This window comes from Megalobrama amblycephala, linkage group LG22 (assembly GCF_018812025.1).
Source record: "Megalobrama amblycephala isolate DHTTF-2021 linkage group LG22, ASM1881202v1, whole genome shotgun sequence".
In the NCBI taxonomy this organism is placed as follows: Eukaryota; Metazoa; Chordata; class Actinopteri; order Cypriniformes; family Xenocyprididae; genus Megalobrama; species Megalobrama amblycephala.
In genome coordinates, this window is record NC_063065.1 from 18,404,678 (window position 1) to 18,429,832 (window position 25,155).

Sequence of the window (25,155 nt, forward strand, 5' to 3'; positions counted from 1 at the left end):
TGAGAGGTCTGGCAGGGTCCGGACCCCGGACACGGAAGCTCCCCGTTTGTCAAAGCTATCCAGGAATGTGGGAAGTGCGGTCTGAAGGGAGGTTATGTGTCTAGTGCAGCTGTAAACCGTCCAGTGTAGTCCGTGACCACAGCCATAGAATCATTAGGTCATTGTTAGAAAAAGGCGAGGTTCAACTCCCTGCTCAAGGGGAACATCATTGAGGTCTTGTCAGATGATTTAATTACATGCTCCTATACCTGAATGCAAACTGTTCATAATTTCAGGTGCAATATGGATCTATTCATGAACAATGTTTGTAAATAAATTACCCCTGATTGATTGATTGATTGATTTTGTACAAATAGTGCATTACGTGTGGCCGATGTCGATAGACGTCCTTCTACAAGACAATGAATGAGGGTGCAAACTGACTCTGCAGTTGAATTTGATGAATGTTGTGCTGAATAGCCCATCTTAAAGGATTAGTTCACTTTAAAATGAAAATTACCGCAAGCTTTACTCACCCTCAAGCCATCCTAGGTGTATATGACTTTCTTCTTTCTGATGAACACAATCAGAGATACATTAATAAATATCCTGATGCATCCAGGCTTTATAATGTCATCCATCCATCATAAACGTACTCCACACGGCTCCGGGGGATAATAAAGGCCTTCTGAAGCAAAGCGATGCGTTTGTTTAAGAAAAAATCCATATTTAACAAGTTATATAGTAAAATATCTAGCTTCTGCCAAACCGCCTTCCAAATTCAACTTTCAAAAAAACTTAACCGATGTCAGTTACGCTTTTCCGTAAGTTGAATACAGAAGGCGTAGGACGTAGTGTAAGCGTTTTGAACTGCGAGAGGTGTTACACTTTCTTCTTAAGATAGATATTTCATTTTATAACTTGATAAATATGGATATTTTTCTAACACGAAAGCATCGTTTCGCTTCAGAAGGCCTTTATTAACCCCTTGGAACCGTGTGGAGTACGTTTATGATGGATGGATGCACTTTTTTGAGCTTCATACTCGTTGGCCCCTTTCACTACCATTATAAAGCCTGGATGCATCAGAATATTTATTAATATAACTCAGATTGTGTTCATCAGAAAGAAGAAAGTCATATACACTCATATAAATCATGGGGATGGACGGGTGCTTTATTGGCTGTTTTGTATAGATTGAGCTTTTTTAAAAGCTTTTTTTAGATCTGAAGATTAAACTGGACCAGGGCTTGATTGGAAAGTGCTGAGCTCTAATGTACTTTGCATTTTAGCATACCAGACTCGATCCAGTGATACCCCATGGCTAATCCTTAATGAAGCCAGCCTGGTTAAAACAACACATTTGTTTGAGTTGTTTTTAGTACTGTAGTACTGGTTTAGTTGATTTAGATAGGAAAAACCAATAAACTCTTGTTCATATTCACATAAAATATTTACCGTATCTTACACTAATCCCTCTCTGCTCTCAGTTTTCACGAGTTTTGAAGAACCGGGCCTGGCCCACATTCAAGCAGGCCAAAACCAAGGTTTCCCCTTTACACAGCAGTGACTTCTGCCCCACCAACTGTCACATCAACGTAATGGAAGTGTCTTATCCCAAGACCACTACTTCCCTTGGAAGTGCCTTCGGAGTCCAACTGGACAACAGGAAAAATACTCTGGAGAAGGGAGGCCGCAATTCAGAGCAGGGTGAGTGAAAATAGATTTCTAAATTTAATGTACAACTAGAGACTGACCATTATTATGGAAGCTTGTTACCACCACTGAATAAAAAACAAAAAAGGTAATTGCAACTTTTTATCTCACAATTCTGACTTTTGCATGAAAATCTCACAATTGCGAGTTATAAAGTCAGAATTGTGTAATATAAAGTCGCAGTTGCATGTTATAATGTCAGAATTGCAAGATATAATCTCACAATTCTGAGAAAAAAGTATTTTTTCCCTCAGAGTTGGACTTTATAACTCACAATTGCAAATTCTGAGAAAAGAAGTCAGAATAGTGCGATACTGTATAAACTTGCAATTGCGAGAAAAAAGTCAGAATTGTGTAACGAGACTGGACTCAGGCAGGGATCCAATTGCAAAGCTTTTATTAAACGTGAGCGTGGTCATACAGGCAGGGTCAAACAGGAACAAACAGGTAAAGCAAGGGACAGGCAGAGACGTGGTCAGGATACAGGCGGTGGATCAGGGCAGGCAGATATCGTTCACAGATATGAATACCAGGCAAGGATCAAAGGCAGGCAGCAACGGGTCGATAACGGGAACAGGCAGGCATGGGAACGGACAGACAGACAGGATAACAAACGCTCAGAAATGCTACACAGGGTAAACAAGACCTCGCAATGAGGTAGTGTGTGAGTGAGTCTTAAATAGTCCAGAGAATGTGCTTAGCTGTATGTGGCAATGGGTGATTGGTGTGGAGTGTGCATGTGACTGGCAGGGAGGATTATGGGAATTTGAGTCTGGAATGAACGGGAACGTGACAAATTGTGAGAAAAAATTCACAATTCTGACTTTTTCTTACAATTGCAAGTTTATATAGTGCAATTCTGACTTTATAACTTGCAATTGCAAGTTTATATCTCGCAATTGTGACTTTATAACAGTTTTTTTCCGTGGCGGAAACAAGCTTCTATACATTACAGGAGGCAATAAGTTTATGTCTATTAGTTTTTTTTTCTGCTGGTTTGTGCTTTTAGGTAAGCTGAACCCCATGGTTTACGTCCAGCATAGTATCACCAGCATGGCTGCCCCATCTGGACACAGTCTGAGCAGGGCTGAAGGTCACGGTCTGCGATTCCTGCTACGAGAGGACGACCTGCTCATCCTGGATGCCTACCACAAACTTCTGACCAAACTCACCACTGTCATCAAAGAGATGGAGTGCTACGCTGCCCAGATTCATGAGTATGACATTTTTTATTTGGTAATATCTGTTTTGTCATATGAACATGTTTGATATATGAATATATAGGCCTGATATCTCATCATCAGGGGTGCTGGTTTAGCCTACTACAACATCTGTCTAAAAAATCAATACTTAAACTGTCAGAAATTCAATTTTTTGAAGTGATTTAAAACGTATTTAAGCTGAAGTTATCCAGTGTGACTGAATTGTGTGTTATTGCCCTTTGCTTCAACAGAACTCTATAACTCAACAGGTTTAGATCAGTTTTAGATCTTTAATTGTAGGAGCCTTCATTTTGGTTTATGTATTATTTTCTTTATTCTATTATTGGTGGCTTACCCTCTGAATGAACTGGTCTACCTGGTTATAATGCTTTAGCAATTCAAAAGGGGTCATATAATGAAAAACAATACATTTCTTGATCTTTTGAAATGGCTTAAAATTTAATGTACATAGATAGATGACCGCAGACATCCAATTTGTCAATGACACCAGCATCACCTTATTTAAGGATGGGGCAGCGGCAACCAAACTGGACCAGACCACAACCCATGTCTTAAAGGTCACAAAGATGGTAGGAAGAAATGAGAATAAAACAAAAACAAAATTATGACTTGTGTGTTTGGTGCAAAACAATCTTGGCTAAGATTAGTGATACAGTGATGATGTAAACACACCCTGATCAAGACAATTGGTTAGAAAGGAAGTGATATAAATTATTATTATTATTCTTAGCGGTAGTAGTAGTATTGTTGTTATTACTATTAATATTAATAGTTAATATATTAATATATTAATTTAGTTTTTTTATTTCTATATATGTTTTATTAATTTTTATATTTTGTTTGCTAACTAAACTAAATTATTGAGATGTTAACATGATTTATTATTATTATTATTATTAAGAAACAAAAAACCTCTGTTAACTAGTTACTGTATATTTCAACATTTGAAGGCTAAATTATTTGCAGCATTATTAACACTCCCTTGACTGTAATATTTTCTTGAAAGTGATTTTTAACTAAATTATTTATAAGATGTTAGCAAGATTTATTTAGTTGGATTCAGAAATCAAATGACGTCAGAAATTACGCATGTTTTTCCAAGATGTGACAATTCTTATGACTGCTAGAGTCTCTATGGGATGTTACTTTACCAGCAACAGTTTAATCTTTGTGCATTTCACATGACCCAACATCTGAAATATGCATTATGTTTCTAATTATGTTTATTTTTTTTTCTCCAACAACTGCATATGTTGTGTGTATGTGTGGGACACACTTAAGCAGTAAGGGGGTGGGTGGGGTACTTCCTGTCTGAGCTGAGCTGTTGATGGTTTCATTTTCTGGAAGCACATTAACACCTTGAAGGAAATGGGACACTCTGAGGTCGGCCGCTGTATTTCAAAATGGAAATCTGCAAAAAAATAAATAAAAAAATGCCACAAGAGCATTGAACTCATGCAGTACACTGTAAATGTCACTCTCAGTGAGTAATTTGCAAAGTGGCGCAAGTGCCTAACAAGACTGCATTATGATACTCCTCTTTCTCTGTCCCTCCCTCCTTTCCAATTATAACCTATAGTATAAATAGATAACGTTTTTATAATTTGGTTGAAATCACATGGTCAGATTTTCTGTGGACATGATGGCAATTTCAGCTAGTCTTGATCTAGGGTGGGGGCGGCACCTTTCACTGCTGCTGCCATATGCTTGTCAGTGCCGATTGCTGGCTGAAGGTCTGTGAGTGTGCTTATTGGCAAGGCCGTCCTTGATCTGGTGGGGAGATAATGACCTTCCTCACAGCCCTGGGCAAGAAAGAGTGCTGTAATGACTGCCTGGAGGTGGTTGTCAGACAGCCATCCCTGTCATGCAGCAATAATGGGGCAAATAGCAACTGAGTAGCTCATTGGAGCCACTTCTGGAAGCCTCTGACTCTGCTGTGGATTAAGAAGTGCATTGATCTCCACAGTTTGAGGGGATGAAGAAAAGACTAAAGAAAGGAAAAGCACGAGGAGATCAGAAGTGGATGTTTCAGATGGACTTTTGCCTGGTGGTTGTTGGTACTGTATAACCATCTTAAAGGGACAGTTGACCCAAAAATTACAATTCTGTAATCTTTTTTATCACCTTCATGTAGTTTCAAACCTGTATGACTGTATATGACTTTATCTTTGTGGAACACAAAAGAAGATATTTTTAAAAATTCTCAAAATTCTTTATTTTTTTGTTCATGATAATATGGTGCAAGCATTGATTTTTGGACCCCACTGACTTTCATTATATGGACAAAACAGTCCATTCTTCAGAATATCTACTTTTGTGATCCACAGAAGAAGAAAAAAAATATACAGGTTAGGAACAACAAGAGAGTGAGTAAATGATGACAGTTTTCATTTGATGAAATGGATAAACTCTCTCTTCAAAGCAATGGTGGCAGAACCCACTAGGGGACCTCAGCAAAGTTCCAAGGAGGCCTCAAAATGAAATTAATATTTCTTATTTTGTCAGGGGTTGCGTGTGTAAACAGCTCAAAAATGAAGAAGAAAACAGTCTTTTAATTACAAGACTCAGGAGAATAGGGAGATATCCAAACTATACGCAACGTAAAACAAAACTAGGGCTAGTGGGCCTTTGAATATTATTGTGGACAGTGTTTTGAGAACCACTGACTTGAAGTCACTCTAAAAGTCAACATAAAATCAAAATGTATCCTATTTGCTTTCTTAATAGCATCATATGTGCTCTGTGTTTGTCCCTGGACTTTTATGCAACTTCTTGTCTTGAGAGACATGTTGTAGTCCTTTGTAGATTTTTCCCTTGATTGTTCCTCTGTTCCGCTTCCGCTTATTACGGAGCAACTGACACCACATGGATCTAGCAGGTGTTTGACTCATCCTTCTCCGCCAGGGCCAGCATTCCCTCGAGGACCATATCTGTGAATTTTTGGACCTTGCTTACCAAACACACTTCCCAGACCATAATTTGATTTCCTCTGGACTTAATGAACCACTAAAAACATAACTCTTCAATAGTGGTCCTGGAGGGTCACTTTCAGAATTTTTGGACTATGCTTTTCTCTTTTCTGAATGACTGGTGGAGTAGGAGCCCACTCTGACCACTCAAGATCCCCCTAAACATTTTTTTGGAGGCTCCTCAGGATCCTCAAGCTCTGGCGGCCATGGAGCTTTGCCCGTCACATACAACACTGGCCAGTACCATCCCGCCCACTCTAGTCTTGGGGCGACAGCTCCTCCATTACGGTCAAGAAGGTTGATTTTTAACTCTCTGTGCTGCTTGTCATGGCCATGGAGGCCATTTCTGAACCCTTGTAATGGCAACAGAGGCCAACTATGAACTTTTTGTGTGCCCTGTGAGGCCAGACCCAAAACCTTGTGTACACCCTGGCCCTGCTCTGCCCTGGTCCCCTTACTCCCCATGGCCTTCTGTTCTGCCATGGCGCCCAGCTCCAACATGGCAGTCTCCACCTCCGTCTTCACTGTGATGGTCTCCAGCTCCACCGTGGTGGTCTCCTGCTCCACCAGCTTGGTGATCTCTGTCATGGGGGGCTCTGTCATATGTGCTATGTTTGTCCTTGGACTTTTATCTCACTTCCTGTCCTGAGTGCAATGTTGTAGTCCTTTGTAGTTTTTTCCTTTGATTGTCTTCCCAGGTGTGTCCTGTTAACTCATTATCTTGTTAAGCTTGTTAACCCCTGTGCATATAGTCCTTGTGTTTCTCTCAATGCTTTGTCAGTTGTTGAATGTAATGGTTGCTGTTCTCCTTGTGGTTTTGTTCCTTTGTTCCGCAAGGTTTTTGTTATTTGTTTATTTTATTTCCATTAAATAACCCAGCATTGAGATCCATGTCTCTGCCCGTTTTCTCCAGCTTCTGAGCATTACAAATAGCTTTATTAAAAATCATGAATCAGTTATTATTCCAAATGGTTTGAAAATAGGTTTTACTGTTGACTTTAAGTGGTGGCAGCTTCTCTTTAGACAGCTTCACTTTTTCTCAGAAGAATCAAAGAACATTTTAGCCATATAATGTATATGCATATATCATAAATCCCATATCACAATCTGTTTCACCCTGGCTTTGGTGCTATTTCTATACTGTCTTTCTAGTGCAATGCAGATGTTTCAGATCTATCTTGTCAGATGTTTCAGATAGTGATCTCGTGTGATTTGACCAGAAGTCACATTCTGATTATAGTTGAAAGTGCAGAGTCAGCTGCACGACATTAGCTGAATGTAAAGAGCCTCATGTGTCACATGAAAGCACTCATGTATAAAGGAGAGACCCATGGACCTGAATTAAGATCTCCCCCGCAGTGTCTCATCATTGTTCCCCTCCTCCATTTCTTCTCACTTTGATGCTCTGTGCCCCTCGAGGCCCCATGCTGTGCTCACTTCCTTATTAATCTCCAGCCAATAGAGGCAGTGGGTGCTCTTTTCTATGGCGACAGAATTGTACTTGATGGTGGCGATCAGTCTGCTTTACCAGGAGGAAACACTGTTAGGGCTGGGAGTCGATCCCAAAAATAAATGGATTCAAAATGGAATTGACTCCTCCTTAATAGTGCATTTCGGTTCAGTAGAGCAATTTATTAATTCGCCTCTCGGACGCTCGCTAATAGTGATGCGAAGTTCGATTCATTCGTCCATGAACTGGTTCTTTGGGTTAAAAAACAAAACAAATATTGATTAGCCTATATCTTGGGCAAGTTTCCTAGATTAAAAAATTGTGCCTGAAACACACAATTCAGGCAATGATGCACAAACGCATATATGTTCTAGGTGTCTAAATATAAAAAGAATAAACTAGTCTTATAATCTCCATAATTTAGCTTAAAGGGTGAAACTGGCTTATGTTGTCCACAATGGAAGACTTCATGAAGAGAAAATAGATGCTGATTATATTCATTGAAGTCTAAGGAAGTTTAAAAGGAGGGAAGCATTCATATCATGTAATCACTGCAAGATTTGGGTCAACATGTTCCTCCAGAACCTATTATGCTTTTTTAACATTTTCAACTTTAGTGTGTAATGTTGTTGTTTGAGCATGAAAAAGGTCTGCAAAGTTACAAAGCACAAAGTCCACTCCAAAGGGAGTTATTCTCGATCAGTAAGCCCTGTTTATGAACTCCCTGAAACGTCCGATTGTAGTCTTCAGTTTTCTTCCAGGAAAGTACACGTCACAATATTCCTCATTTAAATAATTCCTGCTCAAGGCATAAACACACAAAAAACAATAATAAAATAAAATAAAAAATGGACAAGGCCTAGTTGAGTTGCGTTAGTAGTATTGTTGCCATTTGAAACTTGCGGTTATGGCAAGGGGCGTGTCTTTTCGGAAACATGCTCAGAGCGGTTGACCAATCAAAACACACTGGTCCATCCGATCAATCGGAGCACATTTTGCTTTTCAAAGAGACAGGAACTAAACAGAGCGTTACTGACAGACTGGGAAGAGAGGTGCTGCAACAATGTAAAATATGTTAAAAATAACGTGTTCCCTTTCGAGGGAACTCGCACTGCGTTGATAATGATGTTTCTTCCCCAAAGTGTTGTTACCGACGCAGTGTCTCGTTCCCTTTCTCAGGGAACAAGGGTTACAGTCATAACCCAAGATGTTTTTTTTTACATTCAAGCATAAAAATCTATTCTAGTAGACCCCAAAAACAAAACCAAGACTTTGTAAAATGCCATAATATGGCCTCTTTAATAATAAAAAGAATAGAAAACAACAGCGAGAAATTGATTCTTGGAATCAACTCTGTCGATTCCACAACCAGGAATCAGAACTGGAGTCGGTTCTCAAAAATTCAGAATCGAACAGCCCTAAACTGCATAGCTGGAGAACTAGGGCAGCTTGAGAGGCCTTCAGGCACTCTCACAAGTGAGATATTGCTGGAAAGTTTCCTGCGTTTCTCACTCAGAGAATTGGTTTGGGTTGGAAATGATTTCGTTGAGGTTTTGTTTTTTGTTAGGATGAGAATTAGAGTTACGGTTTGGGCTCATAAGGGAGCATATTCCACGAAAGAATGTTTATGTGTCCACTCTCATAAAAAGAACCCTGAGGGGGTTGTCTGAAACTCAAACAAGGCTTGACATGTTAGTGTGTTCATATGTGGCAAGACTGGGCCTCAAAACCAGATTGAAAATATGACCTAAATGTCCCCATGTGTGAGAATAAGTTGACCAGCACCGTCTAAATTTTCTATGCCATTCTCCTTGTGTGGAAACTAAAGGAGTTATGACTGTTGACATAGCTGTATGTGCGTGTTTTGATGTTATTCGTATTTTGAGGACCTCTAACTTCCTCGAGTTGTTGTCCGGAAGCCAAGCACAAACAGGTTTTGATTTTGTTTGGCTCTGTTCATCTTCACACATTCAACACTCTGACATGCTGTGCCAGGTCCTCCCAAAACATATTTGAAATATAACTTAAATCCATGCTAGGGTTTGGAAAGTGACAGTTGTTCGATACCCAGGGATGCACAGCATAACAAATGGGAATAAAAGTTGAAAATGCAATAGAAATGTACACAATACAAAGAAATTGAACCACAACAAAACAGAGAAACCCACAAAATAATGGAAATAAGCCACAACACAATTCAAACAAGCTGCAAACAATAAAAATGAATCCACAAACAACAGGAATAGGACAATAAATACAATAAGACAATAAACACAAAATTAAAGTCATCATGAAATCAAAATGAATGCTATACATTACTTGTCTTGTGGTGAACGATTAATCCATTCAAAATCTGAAGATTTGATTCCGCTCTGGAATGGCGTTCCTTCTCTGATGACGTCAGTTTATTCATTTATTTAATTTAATTATTGTTATTATTTTCAATCATTTCATTTGTTGTGTCTTATTTCAGTTATGTTTTTAACCTCTAGTATTTGTGGTTCACTGTAACAGAGTTGTAGAGCGAAGTGTTTTTCCCTCTGTTAATGTGAGTCATAAACATGTTTCTGGAGGTGCAGATTCTGACTCTTTTATTCCACATAGATTGCAGTGTGATCAATGTGTGATTAATCTCTCTGTGGTTCTCCTTGTCTCTCTGTATTTCCCACAGTTTGCTCTCCTCTATCACACATCCCACTGGGTCTGAAGGGAAGCCCACTGAGAGCTACATTTCAGCTGAGAGTGAGAGTGAAAAAAGTGAACGCAACGGGAAGAAAGTGTGTTTTAATGTGACTGGAGACGAGCAGGAGGACTCGGGTCATGACACTATCAGCAACAGGGACTCCTACAGGTGTGGTGTCTTACAGTATACAGATTTATAAATTGCTTTATATGTTTTGATTAATTTATGTAAGCAATGAGGTACGAGAGGCAGCGCTGTTTTGTGAATACAGTCACAAATGAAGGAACTTCAACATTCAAAAGTTAGGGGTCAGTACGATTTTTGCTTCTCCCCAGGTTAGTGACATCACTAACCCTAAAATGTACATAAACCCCGCCCCTGAGAACACGCAACAGAGGGGACGAGGCCATGTTGGGCTACTTTAGAGAAGAGGAAGAGTTGTTGTAGTAGAGTGTTGTTACCATACCATAATTTTACACCGGACTGCTTCACAAACGAGGGTCAATTCAACACTGGATTTGCACAAAAGATTAACATGACGGCACATGCTAGTCGATGAGTTAAATCAACTCCACAGCAACTACATACATTTATCTCTCGGAGTCTCTCCATCAGTGTCCGACTCCGGTTTGAACAATGTAAGATTGAACACCGTTACTGATAATCGTCATTTTGGCTGCGTGAGATTCTCCAGCTTTGTTGTTGTTGAGCAACCAAAGCACGAGCTGTTAAAGCTCCGCCCTCTTCTGGAAAGGGGGCCGGGAGCAGCAGCTCATTTGCATTTAAAGGGACACACACAAAAATGGCGTGTTTTTTGCTCACACCCAAATAGGGACAAATTTGACAAGCTATAATAAATGATCTGTGGGGTATTTTGAGCTGAAACTTCACAGACACATTATGGGGACACCAGAGGCTTATATTACATATTGTAAAAAGGGCATTATTGGTCCCCTTTAAATTCCACTTAAAGTGCATGTTGGAAACGAAACATCCATTAACATTTCTGAATTTCAGCGCTGGAGGCTTCCTCAGCACTTGATACACAGTGATACGAACAGTAACGATAGTGTCAGTTTTACCATATCATTTAGTGCATGCAGAGTGGATCTATTTTCGCAGCAAAAAAACAGCATCTTCTCGACATGTCGACAACACGAACCAAAGTCTTCCAGTCTCAGCTACAAATACAGTGTTTAAGGTCGGGTCAAAGTAGACATTGTTCGCAGCCAAAAAAGACCATAGATGGGCATTATGCGAATTTGTTACAAACCTGTGTAGGTTCGAGCGGGAAGTAAGACTATAATTACTGACAACTCGTTGCAAGCAGTTTAGAATCGGTTCTTTCTTTTGAGAGACAATAACTCCATTTATCATGCACTTTGATCTTTGAAACTTTGCAGACCTTTTACATTCACAAACGGCTATACATATTACACACTACATGAAAGATAATATTCGAAAAAGCACAATAGGGGCACTTTAATAGATGCTCTGTGATTTAAAACATTACAGAAGTATTTAGGAATGTTGTTTAATGTGTGTTGTTTGTGGCTTCAGAACCATGGTGGGGTATCAGTAGTCGTAATTTATTCGTTACACATGAATGTTCATCTGATTGCTTCCAGTGATTGTAACAGCAACAGAAACTCCATAGCGTCCTTCACCAGCATCTGCAGCAGTCACTGCAGCTCTTATGTGCACAGCGACGAGATGGACTCAGGTAACGCAACCAGATATCATCCTGCACACATCTGACAACACAACACCATTGTTAGTTCACTCCCCTGATACATCCACCGTGACTCTAATCAAATTTGGCAAGAGCTTGGATGTGCCTTTCAGACTGATTCTTATCTCGTTGCACTGCACATCAAGCACGCATTTTCCACTTAGTCAAACAGAACCCGCCAAAACACAGCGTCTGCCAAGTTGATGGCCATTTGATGCTAACTGCCGAACAGATGTAGGAAGAGACTGAGAGGAGTGGAGAGACGTATTTGCATTGTTATGGCATTACCGCACTAATGAAACTAATGTGCTGAGGGCTTTGTGTTGAATGTATATATCCTTTAATGATTACCGCTTCACCCTTTCTCCACTCACACACAATCACATACAGGTGACGAGATGCCGACCAGTGTGTGGATATCTCACGACAAACAAAAGAAGCTACATGGCTTTCTGGAGCATCTCTTCAGCCAGGTGTGTGTTTGCTGTGACAAATGTATACTATGTAATGTAGAGCATTTGTTCATGTGAACTGTATATATATATAAAATTTGGCATATATAATAATGTTAACAACAACAATAATAATAATTATTATTGTTATTATTCTTATTCTTATTTATAATATTATTAATAACAGTGTTAGTTTTTATGTAAATTAATATAGTGTGACATGACTGAAGTTTTACATGTAATCCATTAATAAGTTGTCATAAAAACAACGCACATTAAATATGAATTATCAAAAACATTGTTTAAAATAGTTTGACATATAGCAAGTCATTACTTAAAGGGACAGTTTACCCAAAAATGATAATTATCCTAGGTGTATCTGACTTTCTTCTTTCAGCTGAACGCAATCTGTATTTATATTATATAATATCTTATTATAAGTTATATTAAATAATATCTTGGCATAGTTTTTGAAGCTCCAAAAAGCGCATCCATCCATCATAAAAGTAATCCATACGCCTCCAGTGGGTTAATAAATGCCTTCTGATGTGAAGCGATGGGTTTTTGTTTGAAAAATATCCATATTTAAAACTTTATAAACTATAATCACTGGCTTTCGGAACAAGAGAGTCGATTTCTGGGGGAAGGGTGACCTCTGACCTGACATGTAATAATATATAGACAAATAATAATCATTTGAATATTGAATAATTATTTTATTGTTTTAATTAAAGCAAAATAAGTTTACTATTGAATTATTATTTATAAAAAAATCTATCATTTGTGACCCTGGACCACAAAACCAGTCATAAGGGTCAATTTTTTGAAATTGAGATTTATACATCATCTAAAAAAAAAAGACTTTCCATTGATGTATTTGTAAGGATAGGACAATATTTGGCCAGGATACAACAACAATCTGTGGGTGCAAAAAAATCAAAATATTGAGAAAATCGCCTTTAAAGTTGTCCAAATGAAGTCCTTAGCAGTGCATATCCACTCTTTTTTTGATATATTTACAGCAGGAAATTTACAAAATATCTTCATGGAACATGATCTTTACTTAATATCCTAATGATTTTTGGCATAAAAGAAAAATCAAATTTTGACCCATACAATGTTTTGTTGGCTATTGCTACAAATATACCCGTGCGACTTATGACTGGTTTTGTGGTCCAGAGTCACAATTTATTTAGTGGTTTTGCTTCCATTTTGCTTTAACTTCCCCTTTGACCTCTTTGACACCTAAAAACAGGCTGAAGCCTCCCACATAATGCCCCATGGCTGTGGTCATTTCCCCCCAGAGATCAATCTGTTCTGTCTCACTCTCCACACTTTTTTTTAATGAGGATGTTTCAATCACCAGTAAAATGAAGTGTGGCTCACTGCATCCCTCTTGCCTGCTGTTTGCTTTATAGCATGCAGGTTTCCGGGAGAACAACACTCCCAGTTCACATGCAACGCAAATGTTTTCCGGCTGACGGGGTGGGAGTTCAAGGGGGCTTTGTTTGTGCAAACTGCCTCCTTGGGCGCTTTAGACCACCAGTGGGACTGAGTTTTGAAACCCAAAAGTACTCATGATGAGTTTGTCCATATTTTCATAGTCAACACATTAAAAATTAATTTCCTATGATGTACTGATCTCATTTTCAGGTGGAGTCCATCACCAGTTTGTTGAAAGGGGCAACCGTGACACGAGCCTTTGAACAGACAAAGTGTTTCACTCCGGGACGAGGACTTCAAGGTATCAAGAGATCCTTATGTTAATGAACTAAATTGTGTTTTTTATTCCTGTTGGCACAGGCTTATTCACACAGATAATATTCATTAAAGTGACTTTCATGGCTCAGTGCACTTTTTGTTATGGTTTGCATAACTTAAGTTGGACTTCACTCAAAGTGCTAAAAACTCAAACTATACATGTTTATGAGATTACGTTCTCAAAAATATCTCCAGGGATCTCCGACAATGGATTTTCAAACTTTTTCTTGAACTGCCACTCTGAAACGTCTCCTTGTGAAGTCAGTTATGCGTGTGCAAGAGAGAGAAGGAAGAGGGAAAAATGAGTGACATAAATCTGGGCCATGTGTATTTCAGGGTGGTTGACAAAAGGAAGTGTGGCTAAAAGTGGGGGTTTCCTTTGAGTGGTGTGTGGGGTCTCGGTGATTGACTGCTCCAACCTCAGCTTTGTCCTTTACCACAAATCATCCTAATCAAATCTGTTCAATTCATTTTATCTGGGACAGATAAAGAACACCAGACTGCTAGAGAGATAGAGAGTCCAGGACATTTCTTCTCTCTGATCTGAGGACACTAGGACATTGTCTGGGTCACTTCCCCTGTCTCATTCTAGATTTTGTGACGTTTTTGCACCCTTGAAAGGAACACGGCTCGTTGGGTCATTCCAAACAAACAGTGTAATCCAAAAATTACCACAAATGCTCTTATATATCCAAAGCTTATCAGAAAAATATATCTCATTAACATTTTTTTTATTTAATACAAATTTTATTTTATTTATTTTTATTTTATTTTATGTCTTTAATTTAATTGGTGCCTATTTTATTTATTTATTTATTTATATTTTACTGTGACTTTTAATTTAGTTTATTTTATTATTTTATTTTACTGTGCTTTTTAAAGTATTTTTTTTATATTGGTGCCTATTTTATTTATTTTATTTTATTTTATTTTATTTTATTTTATTTTATTTTATTTTATTTTATTTTATAACACCGCATGGAAAGATATGCAAATTTATTTTATTTTATTTTATTTTATTTTTTATTATTTTTCAGGTGGGTGTCGATTAAAGCAAATTATTATTTTTTTTATTCATTCATTTATTTTTATTTTTATTTTCATTTTATTTTACTGTCTTTAAATTAATTGGTGGCTATTTTATTTATTTATTTATATTTTACTGTGACTTTTAATTTAGTTTAATTTATTTTTTTATTACAATGCCTATTTTATTATTTTATTTTGCAGTGCTTTTTAATGTAATTATTTTTTATTATGGTTTTTATTTAATTTTATTTTATTTATTTTATTTTATTTTATTTTATTTATTTTATTTATTTTATTTTATTTTATTTTATTTATTTTTTATTTTATTTTATTTTATTTTATTTTATTTTATTTTATTTTATTTTATTTTATTTTATTTTATTTTATTTTATTTTATTTTATTTTATTTTATTTTATTTTATTTTACCAAACCAAACCAAACCAAACCAAACCAAACCAAACCAAACCAAACCAAACCAAACCAAACACTGCATGGAAAGATATGCACATCGAATTAAACATAAAACAAAAAGGCAATATCTGACACTATTTTTTATTTGCATAATGATTAACAGTTTTCACTTCAAGTGCACTCCAGTAGAACAGGGTGTAGTGATCCTCACTTTTAAATTAGTTTCACCCATAATACCCTGAATGATTTAATCTCTTTAAACATCAAAATGTTTAATTTAAGGAGCCTGAAGCTAAATGAAAGATAAACAGCTCCAGGTATGAACCCCTCAGTGTATTGTCTGTAGAAACAAACTTTAATGCAACCTGCAGTAACTCCTGAGTCACTGGTTTATGTGATAATAAAGTTTATTCCCAAAGGCACAGTTTCACACAGGATGTGGCTCAAGGTCATATGGTAGGTTAATAAACAGAGAAGGCATTGTTCTAGTGATATTTGAAAGCAGGGGACTCTTGCCTGGGAAATAAATCTTATATGAAGTGATGAGTCAGCCAAAGCTGGCACTATCTGTGTGTGTGGTCTGAATCTAGTTCTATACCTCCACAAAATGTTGCTGCTTTGCTGTTGTAAGGAGATGAGCAGATTACTATGTAATCCTCACAGTTTAACGGTTGATTATAACTTGTGTGCCTGTACATGTGATTTGTTTATTTAAGCTCTCACATGCGTGCAAGTGAGAAAATGGGATTTAAGAATTAGAAATTGAGCTCTTTATTATGGAGCTAGTTACAAGACTATGGCCACATAAACACTCCCATTTTTAAATCTCCTAAATTATTATTTTGTGTGTGGCTCAGCAAAAAAAATAAAATAAAATAAAAATAAAATAAAGAGTTTAGGTATTGGGTAGGATTAAGAAATGTAGAATTGCAGAATAAGGCATTAATATGTGCTTTATAAGTACTAATAAACCTTGATGTTTAGTATATCTGTATCTGCATATTTACATTTTATTTTTTATTAATAATAATGATTATTATTATTTAAATACAATACATTTGTATCCATATATGGGTCACTGATGAAAAATGGTTTTTAAAAGTTTAAAAAACATAATGGAGATATAATTAATTTTGCAGTTTTATTAAGTGTTAACAATTACATTGTTTTTTATAATCAATTAACACTGCTTTTGTCATTTTTTTTTTTACAAGATTTTGGTTATAATTTATAAAAATTTTGGTTATACCGAATGACACTTTTGGGTATACCATATTTTCAAACAATATCTAGCAAACTAGCTAGCAAAAGGACAATCAAACATTTTATATTTAGTCCAAGTTTTTAAAATATTACAACATTTTCCATATTTTGTAGCGGTTGTACCGAATGACCTCATGTTTCAGGACATGCATATGAGAAATTGCGAAAACATGATTTTTTTCAAATAGTTAAGAGAGAGTTAGTTACTTTGCTTTACAACCATGTGGTCCTTTACAGGTGTCTGAATGATGTCACATCCTGTCACATGATAGACCACATAACTGGTCCCTCTATATTGGTTACTCCAAATGACATCAATGAAATTAATTTTTCCAGACATTCTTTCTCATAACAAAGCAATGTCTTCTACACATAATTTTAATACCATTTTGCACAATGTTGTTATATGATGTTATAAAATCATGCCAGAATAAAAAAATATATACATTTATTAAATTTTAAGATTTTAATCACAAATGAAATGGCTGTATTGGCCTTTGGACGGTTAAACCGAATGACCTTTTGACCCTTCAAAATCTTTAAAATACCTTTAAATGTAGCAAAATATAATTAAAACCTTTTGGATTCAATAAAAGAGATCTAGTTGTACTACCTTACATACTTTGGATGTCATATCTTTGTTTTTTTATTATTATTTAGGCCTTTGGACTAAAAAATGGCCCGTCACGTCATTGACTCATGTCCTAATTACTACTAATAAATTATGGTTATATGTTCAGTATTATTATGTGCTATATTAATATTCACCTTTTCACAAAAAACTTTTTCACACTGCAGTATGTACCATTCTGTTTTCTTTAAAAGTTATCATGATTTTGCACTGGCCCTGACAACTGTCTCAGTTGTGAATCTTGTCTTTCTCTGTTAGTAGATAGATTCCTGAAAATGTTTTACATCACCGCAGAGAGCTCAAAGGAAATGATTATATAATCGCTGAAATTATTTGAATGATGTAAGACCATTTCAGCCTCCCTCCTTTTCCTCGAACGGAGCAGGAAGCGGATAGGTGTGTGTGTGAGAAATGTCATAAGTGTGTCACTGCACTATGGCTTTTTATCATCAGCATGGTAACAAGCGTTGACACCTTTTATGTCCAGGGCCATCCACTTTAAGGACATCGGTGCTAACATATTTTCAAAGCACTAGACCCTACTGATCCCACTCCACAGAGTCTTGTGCGTTGCATAAATGTGTATTCCACAGTTTAGTGTCTGTCAGTGTTGGCCATGTATTATCATGCACGTTTGACTCCAATGAACCTGTGATTGTTTTTGGACAGAGTTCCACCAGGACATGGAGCCCAAGCTTAACTGCACCAAGAAACTGCGGCTTCATGTCAAGCAGGATCCGTGGAACCTGCCCAGCAGCGTTCAGGCTCTCACACACACTATCGCCAAGTTTGCGGAAGGTCAGTGGTTTCAAAACAGACACACACCACATACATACAATCCTGGCCAAAAACAACCACTCCAGCAATTCTTGTTAGGGCTAGATGCAGCCGCAGGAGAAGCTGAAGGGAATTATTGAAGCACACACTGCTAAATGTGAGTTTATGGAGGGGAGAGAGTGAATATTTGGCATAAACCCCACAGGTCAGTTGTCAGCAATGGCTGAAAAAGCACTCTCCTGCAATTTAACTTCCTTACGCTGCTGTGTGTAAGTGCTAAATGTGATGAATTTGCAGGATAAACAAGCAGATAAACATTATAGTCCAGTCTGATGTGTTTACAAGACTATACCAGCAGAAAATGAAATCTTCAATTTATTATTATTATTAATAATAATAATTAAAATGTTATTAGCATTAAAAATATATATATTTTTTTTTATTTGTGCCAATTCTGTGTGATATTTCAGTGCAAAAACCTGCATCTTATTCACTTCACTATAGACAGCAGAAAATGAAATATTCACTTTATTATTATTATTATTATTATTAATTATAATAATCAGAATTGCTACTGTCAATGAGCAAAACTTTTTATTTTATTTTATTATTTTTTATTTTATTTTATTTTATTTGTGCCAATTCTGTGATATTTCAGTGCAAAAACCTGCATCTTATTCACTTCACTATAGACAGCAGAAAATGAAATATTCACTTTATTATTATTATTATTATTATTATTAATTATAATAACCAGAATTGCTACTGTCAATGAGCAAAACTTTTTATTTTATTTTATTTTATTTTATTTTATTTTATTTTATTTTATTTTATTTTATTTCTTTTATTTATTTTATTTTGTTTTGAGCATGCCGAATCTATTCTGTGGAATTTTTATTTTATTTTATTTTATTTTATTTATTAATAATTATAATAACCAGAATTGCTACTGTCAATGAGCAAAACTTTTTATTTTATTTATTTTATTTCATTTTATTTTATTTTATTTTATTTTATTTTATTTTATTTTATTTTATTTTATTTTATTTTATTTTATTTTATTTTATTTTATTCTGTGTAATATTGCAGTGCAAAAACCTGCATCTTATTCACTTCACTATAGACAGCAGAAAATGAAATATTCACTTTATTATTATTATTATTAATAATAATAATAATTATAATAACCAGAATTGCTACTGTCAATGAGCAAAACTTTTTATTTTATTTTATTTATAATAATAATAAATAACAAAACTTTTTAATAATACAATAATACAATAATAACAAAACTTTTATTTTATTTTATTTTATTTTATTTTATTTTATTTTATTTTATTTTATTTTATTTTATTTTATTTTATTTTATTTTATTTTATTTATTTGTGCCAATTCTGTGTAATATTTCAGTGCAAAAACCTGCATCTTATTCACTTCACTATAGACAGCAGAAAATGAAATATTTACTTTATTACTATTATTAATAATAATAACCAGAATTATCGATGAGCAAAACTTTTATTATTTTATTTTACTTTACTTTATTCACTTTACTTGATTTTATTTTCTTATTTCACTTTATTTTATTTTATTTTATTTTATTTTATTTTATTTTATTTTATTTTATTTTATTTTATTTTATTTTATTTTATTTTATTTTATTTATTAATAATTATAATAACCAGAATTGCTACTGTCAATGAGCAAAACTTTTTATTTTATTTTATTTTATTTTATTTTATTTTATTTTATTTTATTTTATTTTATTTTATTTTATTTTATTTTATTCTGTGTAATATTGCAGTGCAAAAACCTGCATCTTATTCACTTCACTATAGACAGCAGAAAATGAAATATTCACTTTATTATTATTATTAATAATAATAATAATAATATAATAACCAGAATTGCTACTGTCAATGAGCAAAACTTTTTATTTTATTTTATTTATAATAATAATAAATAACAAAACTTTTTAATAATACAATAATAACAAAACTTTTATTTTATTTTATTTTATTTTATTTTATTTTATTTTATTTATTTGTGCCAATTCTGTGTAATATTTCAGTGCAAAAACCTGCATCTTATTCACTTCACTATAGACAGCAGAAAATGAAATATTTACTTTATTACTATTATTAATAATAATAACCAGAATTATCGATGAGCAAAACTTTTTATTATTTTATTTTACTTTACTTTATTCACTTTACTTGATTTTATTTTCTTATTTCACTTTATTTTATTTTATTTTATTTTTTATTTTATTTTTTTATTTTTATTTTATTTTATTTTATTTTATTTTATTTTATTTTATTTTATTTTATTTTATTTTATTTTATTTTATTTTATTTTATTTTATTTTATTTTATTTTATTTTATTTTATTTTATTATTTTATTTTATTATTTTATTTTATTTATTTTATTTTATTTCACTTTACTTTACTTGTGTCTTATTCACGTCATTCACTTAGCCAGTTGTTAAATGTGTTAAATCTGAACCTAAGGAGACTGAGCCTGTACTGATTTTTAATAAGTTTTATTAACTTGTTTAATGATTGACATTGCTTTTTATGTTCTCTCAGAGGTGAAAACGCGGCTACTGTTGGTCCTACTGCAATACACAGGTGGGTGTCGATTAAAGCAAATTCACTTATGCATATTATTCAAATACTATAAATATACATGACACATAATGAACATTCATCATTTACGGTCTCTCCACCATACACTTATTCATATGTTATGCACTATAATCTGTCACACCAAACAGTAGGCAGTCTTTTGAGGTCACCCTGAATAAATTACTCTCAGTGGAGAATTCCTCCACACAGCAGTTCTCTTACACCTGCAACAGCAGCCCAGCATCCTTCGAGAAAAATTATCCACATGAGCAGAGCCCTCAGAGACATCTGTAATCCCCTTAAGGAAATATAATTTAATTAAAAGTCACCATTTCTCAAGGTTATGACTAGAAAATTCAGCTAAATTAAACATATTTGGCTGGGAAAAAAGAGCAGCCTTTTGTTATGGTGTCTAATGTGTTTTGAGTTCATTGGAAAGGGAGAAGATGGTTTAATTTGTCTTCAGATCATTTGTCAGCACGCTTTTGTTCTGATCAGCAGCGGCTCCTGACCGTAAATTTAGGTAGGGTGGATTCTGGGTCTTAGTGCTAGTTTATGATAAACATTTTGTAAGCTTTATATTCTAATCACTGAACACATGCAGACACACTTTTGGCAGAGGTCTGTTGTCCTTGCGTTATTCAGCCTGACAGTGGCGCTGTGATGTTGATTGACAGGCACGCATAAAATGCCATCTAAAAGTGCGTCCCACTTATACTTATTTTTCACCACGGATTTACATTGGCAAATTGATCATTCGCAAAGACCTTCCCCCTTTAGTTACTGTTGCGTCCGACAAGCTGAACATCATTTTCGTCATGAGAACATCATGAGAAACAATAAATACCATTTTGTGGCTCTTTTATGTGTTGTGACAGATCGCTGTAGCGCCTCAGTTCAAGCGGCTCATGAACCAATCATCTCTTCTTAGTTAAATTATTGCATCAAATAAACATGAATGAACATAAGAAAGGTATGTTGTTTCAACCGCGGAAAGACGTCAGACACAATTTTTCAAGTCCACCAGCGTTAATCCACTAACTCCTCTGACTGCTTTGTCAGACAAAACGGCAGATTCTGTGTTATGATTGGTTAGATTGCCCGTCAATCAAACTCCTGGTGAAGGGTCAATCATTGGGCAAATTGTGGAGAATGACCAAGCCATCATTTACTCTTTCTCATGTCATACAAAACAGCTAACTAAGCTAATGGCTTAGATTTTTCACTATATTATGCTAATTTAACTCTCTTTCTTTCTCTCTCAGACTCAGAGATTCAGCTGAGGAGGGATATGGTGTTCAGTCAGAGTCTGGTGGCAGCGGTTTGCTCTTTCTCAGAGCAGTTGTTGGCCGTGTTAAATCAAGCTCTCGGCTCTGAGAGTGAAAGTCAGGAAGCCAGTCGCCGCTGGCTGGAGCAGATCTCCTCTGCTGGTCTTCTGTTCCACTTCCAATCCCTGCTCTCCCCCAACTTGGTGAGTACCTGCTACAGGTCAGTGGGCTTAAAATAAGCCTCACCAGCCTTTTGTTGTCTGACATCCTGCTTTGGGTTGGATATATTTCAGACCGAGGGCCATGTATGGCACTCGAATGTTTGTTGAAATCCTGCTCAATGTGGCCAGCATCTCACACCCCAGTAGGATTTATCACAGCCTTCTTAGTTGCAACATTATGGTGTTTTGTGTCTGTGATGCGTAGCCTGTAAAGATGTAGCTAGTTGTTAAAGCAATAAGCCATGAGAGTGATGTGAAGTATAATGAGTTTATAAAATGATGGCAAAAAATACATAATAAAAGACATACAATCTATAAATACCTAATAATGTTAACAAATTAATTAAATGTATGAGAATACTAGCATTTTAGAATTATAGCTCTCTTTCAATACCAGGGTTTTAAATTGTGTTTTATTTTGTTTTATTTTAGTTTTGTTTTATTGTAAAGCTTTATTTTGCTTTCTTTTATTTTAAAACTTTGCTTTTGTTTTATTTTCTGCATTTTGTTTTGTTTTGCTTTGTTTTATTTTGCTTTGCTTTGATTCACTTTGCTGTTTCACTTTGCTTTGATTCACTTCGCTTTGATTCACTTTGCTTTGCTTTGATTCTCTTTGCTTTGATTTGCTTTGTTTTGTTTTGTTTTGTTTTGCTTTGCTTCACTTTGCTTTGATTTATTTTGCTTTGCTTTGCTTTGATTCACTTTGCTTTGTTTCACTTTGCTTTGCTTTGCTTTGATTCAGTTTGCTTTGTTTTGCTTTGCTTCACTTTGCTTTGATTCACTTTGCTTTGCTTTGCTTTGATTCACTTTGCTTTGATTCACTTTGCTTTGTTTTGCTTTGCTTTGATTCTCTTTGCTTTGATTTGCTTTGTTTTGTTTTGCTTTGTTTTGTTTTGTTTTGTTTTGCTTTGCTTTGCTTTGCTTCACTTTGCTTTGTTTTGCTTTGCTTTGATTCACTTTGCTTTGTTTTGCTTTGCTTTGATTCACTTTGTTTTGCTTTGCTTTGTTTTGATTCACTTTGCTTTGTTTTGCTTTTTGATTCACTTTGCTTTGTTTTGCTTTGATTCACTTTGCTTTGTTTTGCTTTGCTTCACTTTGCTTTGATTCACTTTGCTTTGATTCACTTTGCTTTGTTTTGCTTTGCTTTGATTCTCTTTGTTTTGTTTTGCTTTGCTTTGCTTTGCTTTGATTCACTTTGCTTTGTTTCACTTTGCTTTGTTTTGCTTTGTTTTGCTTTGTTTTGTTTTGCTTTGCTTTGCTTCACTTTGCTTTGATTCACTTCGCTTTGATTCACTTTGCTTTGTTTTGCTTTGCTTTGATTTGATTCTCTTTGCTTTGATTTGCTTTGTTTTGCTTTGCTTTGATTCACTTTGCTCTGCTCTGATTTGCTTTGTTTTGCTTTGCTTTGATTCACTTTGCTCTGCTTTGCTTCATTTTGTTTGAAATTCAAATCAGATGAAAGAAATTTACTGAATTGCAAGAGACTGAAATTCAAAGTCTGATGCACTATGGCTGTGGTGAGGATTTCTTTTAATGGCGGTGAGGATCAGTACAGAGCATAGCTGCTGCTTAACATCTGACCTAAAGTCCATTATTTTACGCATTTAATGAGTGAGATAACTCTTCATTTAACAGAAAATTGTGTGGATAGACCGACAGTATCCCTGAGCTACTTTCTTCATTTGTTTGTTCTCCTCCCTGCAGATTACATCTGCTTTTTGTTTACTGCAACCAGCTGCAAGATCAGATCCACATCTGTGTATTGTGACTCAGTGGAGTTTGCTGTCTTATTGAATTGATGACTGTAGCCATGAGTGTTCTCCCAAACACTGGCAATTTACACAATCTGCGGGCAAACCAACAGACCAGGGGATAATGCAGGATTATCATGTCTTGTAAAGTGTTTCTGTCTCTGGCTTCGACTCCAGATCAGATTTCACCTGGCTGTGATTGAAGTCAGAGGATTACATTTCTTTGTTTGTGCGCCTGGGGATGTTCTTTATGTGAAAGATTTATTTGCACCCAGAGTCACTTTATGACAGAGGTAAAATGTGAATGTTTCTCAGCCGAAGGATATAAGAGATGATTATTTCTCTTGCTGTTCATATTTCAATGAATATTTCATTCAAAAATTACAATTCAGACATAATTTACTTAACCTCATGTCATTCCAAACCTGTATGACTTTCTATCTTCAGTCTTATTATAATATTACCGCCCCATAAGGCACGAACACACCAAGCCGACACCGACAAACTAGTGGCGACGAAAGCAGACTGCAGGGTTGGCTCACGTCGGCAGCGTCTGGGTCCAAAGTTGGCCTGACACACCAAACCGACTCTGCACATGCACAAAATGAAATGCCTTTCCGTACCAGCAGGTGGCAGTAGCTGAACAGCCAATCAGAATGATCAGATGGCCCGACGGTCAGACGAGCTCCGACGCCGATTCAACATGTCGAATTGGCCGAAAAAAGCTGACGAGGACCAACTTGCCAACAGTGTGGAACACACTGAGAAAACTTAGTCGGTCGACAAACAAAAACTACCTGGCGGCTGACCGTCGGCTTGGTGTGTTCTGGCCTTAAATCTGCATGTTTCCACCCACAGCGCCTCCATTTTGTTTTCATAAGCGATAATGGTGAATCAGTTCTAACGCCATGGCAAAAGTTTGAGCAAAGCATGCTCACAAACCCCAAAATTTACATAAACCCTGCCCCCGGGAACACAACAAAGGCGGTGAGGCCATGTTGGGCTTCTTTTAGAGAAGAGGAAGAGTTGTTGTAGTAGAGTGTTGTTGCCATGCTGTCATTTTACTCCGGACTGCTTCACAAATGAGGGTCAATTCAACACTGGATTTGCACAAAAGATGATGGCACATGCTAGTCGATGAGTTTAATTAACTCCACAGCAACTACATAAATTTATCCTCTAACCATTCAGAAACATCCAGTTACATTCT

General features: G+C 35.6%; 1 protein-coding gene across 1 annotated transcript in view; it reads left to right on the plus strand.

Annotated features, from left to right (window-relative positions):
- The window catches only part of prex2 (phosphatidylinositol-3,4,5-trisphosphate-dependent Rac exchange factor 2), a 174,386-nt gene that overhangs the window by 100,258 nt on the left and 48,973 nt on the right, over window positions 1-25,155 (plus strand). The window contains exons 24-32 of the mRNA XM_048175299.1: window positions 1,470-1,689; window positions 2,705-2,912; window positions 10,009-10,188; window positions 11,649-11,743; window positions 12,143-12,225; window positions 13,858-13,948; window positions 17,970-18,098; window positions 20,667-20,708; window positions 21,971-22,176. Coding sequence (XP_048031256.1) covers window positions 1,470-1,689; window positions 2,705-2,912; window positions 10,009-10,188; window positions 11,649-11,743; window positions 12,143-12,225; window positions 13,858-13,948; window positions 17,970-18,098; window positions 20,667-20,708; window positions 21,971-22,176 — 1,254 coding nt within the window. The remainder of the gene's footprint in view (window positions 1-1,469; window positions 1,690-2,704; window positions 2,913-10,008; window positions 10,189-11,648; window positions 11,744-12,142; window positions 12,226-13,857; window positions 13,949-17,969; window positions 18,099-20,666; window positions 20,709-21,970; window positions 22,177-25,155) is intronic.